The sequence below is a fragment of the Sarcophilus harrisii genome, chromosome 1 (genome assembly GCF_902635505.1).
Source record: "Sarcophilus harrisii chromosome 1, mSarHar1.11, whole genome shotgun sequence".
Classification (NCBI taxonomy): Eukaryota; Metazoa; Chordata; class Mammalia; order Dasyuromorphia; family Dasyuridae; genus Sarcophilus; species Sarcophilus harrisii.
The window spans coordinates 679,287,107-679,299,434 of NC_045426.1; the positions used below are offsets into that span (position 1 = coordinate 679,287,107).

Here is a 12,328-nt window from a genome sequence, read left to right on the forward strand (position 1 = left end):
CCTGCTCATTTCACTCAGCATCAGTTCGTGTAAGTCTCTCCAGGCCTTTCTGAAATCATCCTGTTGGTCATTTCTTACAGAACAGTAATATTCCATAGTATTCATATACCACAATTTATTCAGCCATTCTCCAACTGATGGACATCCATTCAGTTTCCAGTTTCTAGCCACTACAAAAAGGGCTGCCACAAACATTCGTGCACATACAGGCCCCTTTCCCTTCTTTATAATTTCTTTGGGATATAAGCCCAATAGTAACACTGCTGGATCAAAAAGTATGCACAGTTTGATAACTTTTTGAGCATAGTTCCAAACTACTCTCCAAAATGGTTGGATTCATTCACAACTCCACCAACAATGCATCAATGTCCCAGTTTTCCCACATCCCCTCCAACAATCATCATTATTTTTTCCTGTCATCTTAGCCAATCTGACAGGTGTGTAGTGGTATCTTAGAGTTGTCTTAATTTGCATTTCTCTGATTAATAATGACTTGGAGCATCTTTTCATATGACTAGAAATAGTTTCAATTTCTTCATCTGAGAATTGTCTGTTCATATCCTTTGACCATTTTTCAATTGGAGAATGGCTTGGTTTTTTATAAATTAGAGTTAATTCTCTATATATTTTGGAAATGAGGCCTTTATCAGAACCTTTGACTGTAAAAATATTTTCCCAGTTTATTGCTTCCCTTCTAATCTTGTCTGCATTAGTTTTGTTTGTACAAAAACTTTTCAGTTTGGTATAATCGAAATTTTCTATTTTGTGATCAGTAATGATCTCTAGTTCTGCTTTGGTCATAAAGTCCTGGGGAAGTTACTTTTGAGGTGGACCTCAAACAGCAGATAAAGCTTTGATAGGAATTATTAGGAGGAAGGGTAGTCCTTCCTCTAGGTTGATTGTACATCAGCTGTCATTTCTCAGTCATGTCTAGCTCTTTGTGACTCCATTTGCGTTATCTGGGCAGAGATAGTGAATGGTTTGCCATTTCTGCCTCCAGTTCACTTTACAGATTGGGAAACTGAGGCAAATAGGGTAAAATGACTGGCCCAAAGTCACATAGCTAAAGTCTGAGGTATTTTTTGAACTCTGGAGTCTTCAGGACTCCATACCTGGCATTCCATCCACTGTGCCACCCAGATGCCCATTCTACATTACCAGAGACATAGAAAAATGCATTGTTGTTGTTGTTTGTTCTTCTCTCTTGAAGACGACCATGACATTAGAGAGATGATGCCATGACATACAAGTGAATTGGATTTGAGTGAGGGAGGGCTGGTCAAGGTCACCAATCTTACGTTCTCCTCCAAAACTATCTGGGTCCCATATATAGATCAGGATGATCAAACAAGGCCCTGCATACAGGTAACTATGTGTTCAGAGAATGGTGAGTGGACAAGGAGAGCCTTTATATTCAGAGGCATAATGAGAAAGAAAACTAGAAAAGGCAAATGGGTACTAGCAATAAAAACACTGATCAGTGAATGATCTAAGGAATCTGGACTAAGTTTGGGTTTTGAGGAGCCATAGATGGTCTGGAGGAGGGAAGTAATGGGGTCAGACTTTCCTAATAGGAATCCTTGCACTTACTCGTTTTGGGATTTGAGGCAAGTTCTCGAATATCTATGGGTTTCAGTTTCTCCATCTGAAAAATGAGAGGTGTTGGACTCAATTACCTGTAAGGACCTTTTGAGCTCTAAATCTAGGATTCTGTGATGAGTGATGAAGGCCTGAAGCAACCTGGTGCACATAGAAATCACAGTCATAAATCCAGGACTGGAAGTGACCCGAGAGGCAATTTAGCCCAATGCCTTCATTTTGTGGATGCAAAACCTGAGCCTCAGTGAGGCTTACTGATTTATCCTAGGTTGCATAGGCAGTAAGCATTAGGGAGGGGATCTGAACAATTAACCACTACTCCTCAAGGATGGAAATCTTAATTGTGCCAGAAATCATGCATCCTGGGGCAGCAGTAGGAGTTAGGATTTGAACTCAGATTTCCAATTCTAGCATTCAGTCCATTATACAACATAACCTCATGTTTATTATGTTCATTATTTTTTTAAAAATGGAGACAGTAGATTAAGGGTCACTAGGGGCCATAGCAGATAGAACTAGAATCAGGAGGGAGGACCTGAGTTCAAATCTACTTACTTTCTGTGTGACCCTAGACAAGTGACTTAACCCTGATTGCCTCAAAAAATAGATCAAAGAAGGGTAAGGATAGAAATTATTATTATAATTATATATATAAAATTAATTATAAATTATTATTATTAAAAGAATAATCAAAGGGGTAGCTAGATGATGCAGTGGATAGAGCACCAGTCCTGGAGTCAGGAGGACCTCAGTTCAAATTTAGCCTCAGACAGTTAATACTTCCTAGCTGTGTGACTCTGGGCAAGTCACTTACCCCCAATTGTCTCAGCAAAAAAAGAATAACCAAATCTTAAGGTTCAAGATAGGATTACCTTTGCAAGGGAAGATAAGCTAGTTCCTTGAGATAGAGTCAAGAAGACCTGAGTTCACATTTTAGCTAAGATACTAATCAACTTTGTGTTTCTGAGCAAGTTATTTAACCTCTCCTAACCTGTTTTCTCTCAAGTGAAATGTAAATAATAGTAGTACCTACCTCACAAGGTTATTGTGAGAATCAAAGATAACACATGGAAGGTGCTTTGCAAACCTTAAAGCACTATATTGATGCTGTTTTAATTGTTGTTGTATTTACTTTTCTAAATTAGGAGGGAAGGAGGAGACTGAGAAAGATCGTATTGAATTTAAAGCCAGATGACCAGGTTTGTGATCTCAATCAGACCACTTATCCCTGTATCTCACTTTAGGGAGGGTTTAGATGATGTGACTTCTAACATTCTCTCTAGTTCTAAATCTTTGGTTCTTTGATCCTAAGACAAATTTGCTCCTTGTTTATGACTAGAAATAACTTTTATGAATATTTGTAGCAGTCCTCTTTGTAGTGGCAAGAAAATGGAAACTGAGGCGAATGGCTGAATAAGTTATGGTATATGAATGTTATGGAATATTATTTCTCTGTAAGAAACAATCAGCAGGATGATTTCAGAGAAGCCTGGAGAGATTTACATGAATTGATGCTGAGTGAAATGAGCAGAACCAGGAGATCATTGTACATGGCAACAATAAGACTATACAATGATCAATTCTGATGAAGGAGACTCTTTCTAACAATGAGATAATTCAGGCCAGTTTAAATGATCTTGTGATGAAGAGGGCCATCTAGACCCAGAGAGAGGATTGTGGGAATTGAGTGTGGATCACAATATAGCATTTTCACTCTTTTTGTTGTTGTTTGCCTATGTTTTGTTTTCTTCTTTTTCCTTTTTGATCTGATTTTTCTTGTGTAGCAAGATAATTATATAAATATTGGGTTTAACATTTTTTAAAATCATGTTTAATATATATTGGATTACTTGCCATCTAGGGCAGAGGGTGGGAGGAAGGGGGAAAATTTGGAACACAAGGTTTTGCAGGGGTCAGTGTTGGAAAATTATTCATGCATATGTTTTGAAAATAAAAAGCTTTAATAAAAATAATATTTTATAGCAAAATTACTCTGTCCTAGTTTTGCTCAGTCTATTAAAATGAACTTCAATTTCTCTGAAGCTGATGACAAGCCAAAATATCTCCTAATACCATTTTCTTTAAAACCCAAGATGCCTTCCCCCTTTGATGGATTAAAGAAATGAGATTTATCCCACCTTGCTCTCTCTCATGTCACCCTAGTGTTCTAAGGTACTAATAATCTTTTGTGGGTCTCAAGGATAGTAAGCTTACTTTTGGTCTTTTATATCAACTCCAGGAACATAATTGGCATTTTTGGATTTTTGTAATAAGTAACATTCACTGTAGGTCAAGCCCTTGGCTTTTTTTTTTTGACACTAACATTGAGGTCAGATACTCAATGAAAGGACTAATAGGCCATTTGTGGAATAAAGCTACAAAAATTAGTTCCCTCTGAGTGACGTCCGCCATGACCTCGTGTTCCTTGTTTCTGTAAGTGGAAAGAGCTAAGGTTGCTGCCCTGAAATATGTAATTTATCGCACAATTAAAGTTTGTGCCCTTGAGAAACAGAGGTCAGATATTCAGACAGAAAGGTCCTCAGGCTTTGGGGCCTGCGATTAATGTTTAACGGAGTGTGTCTTGGTTGCTTACTTTCGCAAAGGAATGAAAAGCCTGCTTGACAGTTAGCCCAAAGAATTGCTGGGCATTCCAGCTATAAGATATGATCTGTAGCGCTGTTGAGTAAAAAAATGATTGATACATTTCTTCTAAGAAATCAGCTACTTTGAGGATCATCTGATCACCTCCTTACTTTTGTTTGAACTTTGCACAGTCTCTCTTTCCTGCATAGAATATTCTCCCATTTCACTTTCATCTCTAGGAACCCTGAAATCCCTTTGAAGGCTCAGCTCAATCAATTTCCAATTGGAACCCTTTCCTAACTCCTTTAGTTAATAGTGCTCCTTCTATCCCCCTCTCCCCCCACACCTCAAATTACTCCATTAGTATTTACTTATTTTGGATTAATTTTAGTATGAATTTTATGTATTACTCAGTTTATTATGAATTTATTATTTATTATATATTATTATTTGTATATTTATTTTGTATGAACTTTAATTTGCTTATATGTACACAAGTGACTTCTGCCCCTACTCTAACAGCATGTGAATGGCTTGAGAAGAGCGAAAGTTTTGTTTTTTCTTTTTTTTCCCCAGTGTCTCTCACAGAATCTCAATCAATTGGTATTTATTAAGAACTTATCACATGTCAGGTACTCTGCTAAAACCTGGGAATTCAAAAGAAAGGTAAAAAGCTCCTACCTTTAATGATTTTATATTTGAGTAGGGGAGACAATAAATAAATGAGTATGTACAAGATACACAAAAAGTAAAAGGAAGGCAACCTCCATAGGGAAGGCTCAGATATCTTGGGTGACTGGGGAGCTGTGCAGAATAGAGCATGTTATTTGAATCTTGAAAGAAATCAGGGATTTCTAGAGAAGAAGTGGAGGGGAGAGAACATTGTAGATATGAGAAACAGTCAGGACAAAGGCTCAGAGATGGGAAGTGAAAGCTCGTGTATAAAGAATAGCAAATAAAACAGCAATGACATAAAGACTTGGAGGAAAGTATAAGAAGATAGAAATGTAGGATGGGTCCAGATTGTGAAGGGTATTAAATGTCATAGAACTCTATATTGGAAATAAGAGAGAACCATTGGAGTTTATGAACCAGGAGGGTGGCATGGTAGATCTGGGCTTTAGGAAAATAACTTTGGCAGCTGGGTGGAGAAAATGGATTAGTGTTGTAAAAGACTTGTACAGGGGACCAAGTAGAAGTCTTTTATAATGAGTTCAGATGAGAATTATGAAAGCATGAGGCAGGGTAGTGGCTAAAAAAGTTAAGCTTTGGAAACAGAATGGGTCTATGGGGTAAGAGTGAGGAATTGAGAATAACATAGAGCCTGTTAATCTGTGTGATTGAGATAAGATTTGATTCCCTTGATAATAATAGAGAAACTTAGAAGAAGGAGAAAGAGTTGGGAGGTGGAGATTATGAATGCTATTTTAGACAGGTTGAGTTTGAGATTCCTACATGATATCCCTTTCAAGATGTCTAATAGGCAGTTAAAAATGAGGGTTAGGCCTTCTAAAATAAACTAAGGCTGAATATTATAGTCTGGAATTATTTGTAGAGAGCTGATGACTGAACACTTGGGATTATCAAGGAAAATAATATAAAGAAGAGACGAGGGTCCAAGACAGAGTCCTTAGGGGATATTGACAATTAGGAGGCAGATCAATGATGAAACCTCAGAGAAAAGAGTATATCCAGAAAAGAAGGAGCATAGCCAGAAGCCAAAAGCCAGATTACAATGTGTTTAGAATAGACATTATTGTTGTCTATCTTTAGTTTTCAAAGGGGACCAGGATGTGAGGAAGAAGATGCCATGATATGCAAGGAAATTGGACTTTAGTAAGGGAGGGCTGTGCAAGGTCATCAGAGACATCTGGATCTAAGAGGAAGATGTAGATCAGGATGATTGGAGATGGCCTTGGAAGAGAGTGAGATGAAAGCAAGAGAAGGCATTGAGTACAAGTGACATTATGAAGGAGTTTACTTGAGAATAGAAGAATAAAGGGTTATTGGTAACATGGGCAGCTCAAATCAGGATTATTTGAGCATGAAGAAGACATGAGCCTGTTTGTAATAAGTAGAGAAGGAACCAGTAAATAAAGAAAGCTTTAAAATGAGAGATATTAGAGATAATGAAGGAGGAGAGATAGGAACCCCCTTCTAGAAAAGACAGGATCCTGGTCCTCTGACTACTCTCCAATTCATATTTTAAATGAAAGCACAATACACTTTCCCTTATTATAAACAGAATTATTATTATTATTATTATAGGCAAGTCACCAAACATAATTAAATCCTTTTTTCAAAAAAGTGTGACTTCACAACAGAGAATAAAAGAAAATCTACAAGGAAGCAAAGAAAAGATGGACAGCTCTGAACACAATGGGTAGTATTTATTATATGGGCTTTCTTAAAATGGAAATTTATTATTTTGTATTTTGCATCTTTTATGCTCTGCTATACACATGGCAGTTTTTTTCCTTTTTCTGTTTTCTGTTTTGAGTTTTAAATTAATTAATTGTAAAAAATAATTTATGAAAAAAAGATGAATTGCATCAAAAAAGTATGTTTAGGCCTATATAAATCAATCATAATACCAAGAAAATACACTGAAATGATTTCAGTAAGCCTGGATGACTTTATAGAATATGATGTAAATGAGGATTTTCTTCAACCACAGACCAGAATCTGAAGTCTCACTGAGTTCTAAATTTCTGTGACTCTGATTTGTCAGTTTTATCCTTTGGAATAAAATACCAGTAGATGCTAAATCTTACAGTTACCAGAGACTTATTGAGAAAGATTGGAGTTTGTTTTGTTATAAATTTTTGGGAAGCAAGAGTTCCCAGAATTTGTAATTTATTTTTCCTAGTACTAGTAATGCTAGTAATTCTCTCTAAGATTGACTCCAATTTAATCCTGGATATATCTTGTTTGTAAGTAATTGTTTGTATTTGTTAGACTATAAACCTTTGAAGGCAGGGACTGTTTTTATTTGTTGTTTTTTTTTATTACCAGAACCTAGCACAGTGCCTGACACCCAATTAACTTAATAAATACTTTTTGACATGACTGGTTGGCTTGAGCATACAATAGATATGCTGGTTATGTGACTCCATCATTTTCATTTCTGTATTTTACACATATGACTTCAGGAAAAGAGCAAAAATAGAGAAGACAATGATTTTCCATTGAAAAAGTGATTTATTTAGAAAGTAGCTTTGTTGTTGGTCCCTTTTTATGGAAGCTACTTCTGTTCTGTGCCTTTGAGCTGCTGGTAAAAGATTCAGGACAAATCAAATTCAGGTCAACTAATCCTGTTTATTTATGGGCCAGTCAGAACTCCTATTTGTCCAGAAGTCGGGTACAGCAAACTCCTGGGGCTGAGATGCATTTCCCTTCAGGCCTCCCTCAGGAACAGAGTGTCCTAGGTTTCTGTCATTTGGTCTCATTTTACAAGGTTCCTCTTGGCAGATTTCAATGATGGTCAGTTCCCCCATCACCACTGAAACCCCAGTGGACACATCTAACTGTCCTATTACCTTCCTTGATATTTTTGTGTTTCTGAGTGGCAGGCCAGCTAGAATGAATCTTCCTTTCCTAACCACCTATTCATGTAACTGCCACACCTCTAGCATCCCTTTCCCAGTCTACACTGACTTCACATTGTGCCCTCTGATCTTCTTGTTATATTATTATTAAACTGCTCTTCAGATTAGATCTGTGCCACTCTCCAATCACTTTATTTCATATTGGTTCTTGCCAATATAATGTGAGCTTCTTGAGGGCAAATATCATTTCATTTTGTTTCTGTGTCCTCAGAATTTAGTAATAGTATCTGACACAGAGTTTAAGTTTAATAAATTCTTTTAAACGTTTGAATCAAATTAAACATTTGTTGTTGCTTAAAAAGAAGCATGGTGGGAACTTATCTTAGAGTCAAAAGAGAATACAATTTAAATCTTGGTTCTAAGTTTGCTAGTTGTGTGACTTTAGGAAGGCATTCTCATCTCTGCCATGACAGCAGTAATTATTATTACCACTAATGATAATTAATAGTAATAATAATTGTGATATCAAAATTCACAGGTATATGTCCAAGTAAGAAATAGCAAAATTTATAGGATAAATGTGATTATTGTTGGGTTTTTTTTTAACCACCATTATTATTACCAAGTTACCAATTATAACTCTCAGCTTCCTCATCTATAAATGGAGCTAATAACAATTCTTTGTGACAATTAGAACTCTAAAAAATTGGATTGGGTTGCCTTAGGAAAAAGTGGCATAGGGAGCCCATCTTGGAGTTGAGAAGATAGAAACTGAAATCTTGCCTCTCTCAGGTGTTGGTCGTGTTACCCGAAATGACTTAAACTTTCAATTTTCCAGACAACTGTCAGTCAATCAAAATAAATATTGATTCATCACCTACTATGTGTAAGTCACTGTGTTAAACACTAAACACAACTCTCTAAGATCACTCACTATAGAGCAGGGAGAATCCTGTAACCAGTGATAACATAGTAATAGTCTAAAAAGAGTAATAATATACTGTTCACATAGTTACTGAGATATCATTATCATTATTATTTTTATTAGTCTTCCTGAGCTTCAGTTTCCCCAACTATAAAGTACACTGTTGATCTCAAAGGCTTGCTAATTGGGAAAGTGTTTTTCAAATTTAAAGAAAAATGGAAAGGATGTTATCAAAGAATTATAGTTTTGGAGTTTGAAGGAATTTTAATGGCCACAGAATCCAATTTCCTCATTTTGTGGATGAGAAAATGAAGTCACTGAGGCTAAATTACTTGTTCAGATAGCGAGCAGCTAGCAAATTTCTGAGGGAGTATTAGAATCCAAGACTTCATACAGACCAGTACTAAAGAACATTGTGCCAGTTCAAAGCAAATGGTTATCCATGAAATTAATTACTTTATGGTTTCCTTTAAGGGTTTCAACTTATACCTAAGCTTTTCTTTCCTCCCCACAGTGTCTGAGAGCCGAGGGATTTTAGAAAGCATCCAGAGATTCTCCTTGCTGCCCACCTACCTTCCCGTGAGCTACCGTATCAACAATGCTGATATCTCCTTCTTCCTCAAGGAAGCCAACCAGGACATCATGAGAAACTCAAGTTTGCAATCTAGGGTAGAATCCTTTCTGATTTACAAATCCAAGATGGCACCTTCTTTGAATGCCAGCTATGGGCCTTTTTCGGTGGAACAACTTGTGCCCCAGGACCTGCTGCTACCTTCCGATCCATTTGGATCTACCAACAAATTTGCTCTCAATTGGAAGCTAAAAGCCTACGTCATGAGTGATAAAATCTACCTGAGCAGGCCCAAAGTTCAGATCCTATTTTATATAGTGGGCAGGGATTGGGATGACCATAGCACCACAGAGAAGCTGCCCTGCCTCCGAGTGTTTGCCTTCAGGGAGACCAGGGAGGTGAGGGGCAGCTGCCGCCTAGCAGGAGAACTCGGACTGTGTGTAGCCCAGTTGGAGCTTCTGTCCAGCTGGTTCAGCCCTCCAACTGTGGTGGCAGGGAGGAAAAAATCAATGGACCAATCAGAAGGAAGTCCTGTAGAACTTTACTATTCCATCCAACCTGGAGATGAGAAAGGAGATTGTACCAAGGAGGAGTCAAGGAAAAATAATGGAATCCGACCAGGGCACAATGATATTGATGAAGTGGGTCCTCCCTTGCAGAGGATTGGGAGTGTCTTCCTCTACCAGACTCACAGTGGGAGCCCTTCTTGGAGAGAACTTCACTTAGACAATAATGTTGCCATCCACTACGTGGCTAAGACTGCCAAACAAGGAGATACTCTGACTTTTCCTGTTTCCATCTCTAGAAATTCCACTGAGGATCATTTCACACTGAGGTAAGTTGGAAAAACTGAAAGTCGAGACATACCTTTTGTTGTTTCCTTGAGAGACTTGTTCTGTTGCCAAGAAAATTGAGCCATTTTTACCATTTTGTAAGGAGTTTCTTTTTAAGATACTAAGGAAACTAAATGGAGAAAATGTGGCAGAGTGGGTAGAGGGCTGGGCTTTGAGTTGGAAGACTTAAATTTTAATTCTGCCTCTGAAATATTAATGTTTGAACCATAGGCAAATTATTTAGTTTAAAATTGTTTCAGCCTATTCTATAGCAGTTTGACAAATAATCATGGATGGATTGCTCTGTGATCTGTACTTGACAGAAGGATTTCCCAACAAGGTATTGACAACAGTTCAATTGTATTTAGAAATATTGAACTAAGATTGGAGTTGGTTATTCAAATAAATAAATGGATTATTAAAATTGTCTTTCTTAGATTATTCAGATTAGTTGTAACTTCTTTTAAGTGTTTCTTTGCTTGATTTATTGCCTGGGAGATTTAGATTTTTAGAATGAGAATATTTTCACTATTTAATGCAAAACATTTGAAGGTCCAAATTAGGAACACAACGTTTGTCATAGTCATTAAAATAGGACGGAAAGGATCATTCTTATCCTTTGCATTTTGAGTGTATGTAAGTGAAATTCAGTTTTGCATTTCTTATATTCTCCTGAGTTATAAATTAAGAATATTTTTCTCAGGGCAGCTAGTTGGTGTAGTGGATAGAGCACCAGCTCTGAAGTCAGGAGGACTTGAGTTCAAATCTGGCATCAGATACTTAACACTTCCTAGCTGTGTGACCCTGGGCAAGTCACTTAACCCTAACAGCCTTGGCAAAAAAAAATTGCCTCCAACAACAACAACAAAAAAGAGTTAGTCTATACTCATGGTTCTGACCATGAGTTGCTTCTAATACATTGGGTATATTGGATTTCTGTAAAACTGATATGATTTAATAGATGACATAAAATTTAAAAGAAAATTATTTAGGGAGCTCTTTACACTTGTAATGTCAAAGGGAAAATGCTTGATCAGATCTGTAGATTATCCAGAAAGTTAAAAAAAAAACCTACTAGTGTGATATTACAAAAGTAGTGTCATCATAGCTTTGAGTTGTATAAGTGAAAATTTTATCCTCTTTGTTCTTCATTTCTTTAGTCTCTCTTATCAATTCATCCTCCACAGAGCTGCCAAAATAATCTTATGAAAATCTGACCATATCACACCTTTCTTCAAGAAGTGATATTGGCTCCCTATTGCCTTTAGAATGAATTATAAACTCTTCTGTTTAATATCTAAATACCTTTGATTTTTTTTTAATCTCCAGGCTAAATTTACAAACTTATTTCACTTTACTTTTTTAATACTAGTTATATTTTTGCCAAACTGACCTTCCACAAATTAGGCATTCCATATTCTATTCTGTGTCTTTGAATCAGTTGTATTCATAACTAGAAGCCACTCTTTCCTCACCTCTATCTCTTTGAAGACCTTAGAATCCTTTAAGATTTAACTTGGGCTTCACTTCACCCATGAATCCTTTTTCTGATTTCATGCAGTAATTATGTGTCTCTTTTTACAAATTATTTCACATTATAATTATTTGTTTATATGTTGTAAACCTCTTTCCCACCACCCAAAAAACCAACCATAAGCACTTTGAGGAGAGATACCATTTATTATTTTTTTCTCCTTTGTATTCCTTCTACCTGACACATAAGCCATATTCAATGTTTCTTGCTTTTTATTGAACTGAAACTAAGAAAAAATATTCTTCTAGATTTAGTAATGAATAATGTTTCAATAGGACTAAAGAGGTTTTGAAGTTACTAGATTGCTGGTGATTGATGGTATCTTGGAAAGAGCATTAGAGAATGTGGAATGAAGGGAGCTGTGTGAGGTTTGGACTTTCATATCTATGATCAGAGATTCATAACTTTGGATTTGGAAGGGATCTTGGAGGTCAACAAGTCCAATTCATTCATGTTACAGATGAGGAAACTGAAACCAATTAAGATCAACTGACTTGTCCAGCTTCACCCCGCTAGCAGTGGAGTAAAACATGATTTGAATTCAGGTCTTCCTGTCTCTTTAGTAGATATAGTAGTCTCTTCCACATCATGACTTTCCCCATCACAATTTCAGTATATTAAAGGTTGGCTTTAGATATTAAATGAGAATTTTGGGAAAGTTTGCAGAAGCCACAAATGACATGAAAAGACCAGTAGATAAAACAGACTCTATAATTGAACATTTAACCTAAATTT

The 12,328-nt window shown here is 36.6% G+C and overlaps 1 protein-coding gene across 1 annotated transcript in view; it reads left to right on the top strand.

Annotated features, from left to right (window-relative positions):
• The window catches only part of TMEM132D (transmembrane protein 132D), a 910,611-nt gene that overhangs the window by 190,217 nt on the left and 708,066 nt on the right, over positions 1 to 12,328 (top strand). The window contains exon 2 of the mRNA XM_003760941.2: positions 9,170 to 10,061. Within this exon, the coding sequence (XP_003760989.1) occupies positions 9,170 to 10,061 (892 nt within the window). The remainder of the gene's footprint in view (positions 1 to 9,169; positions 10,062 to 12,328) is intronic.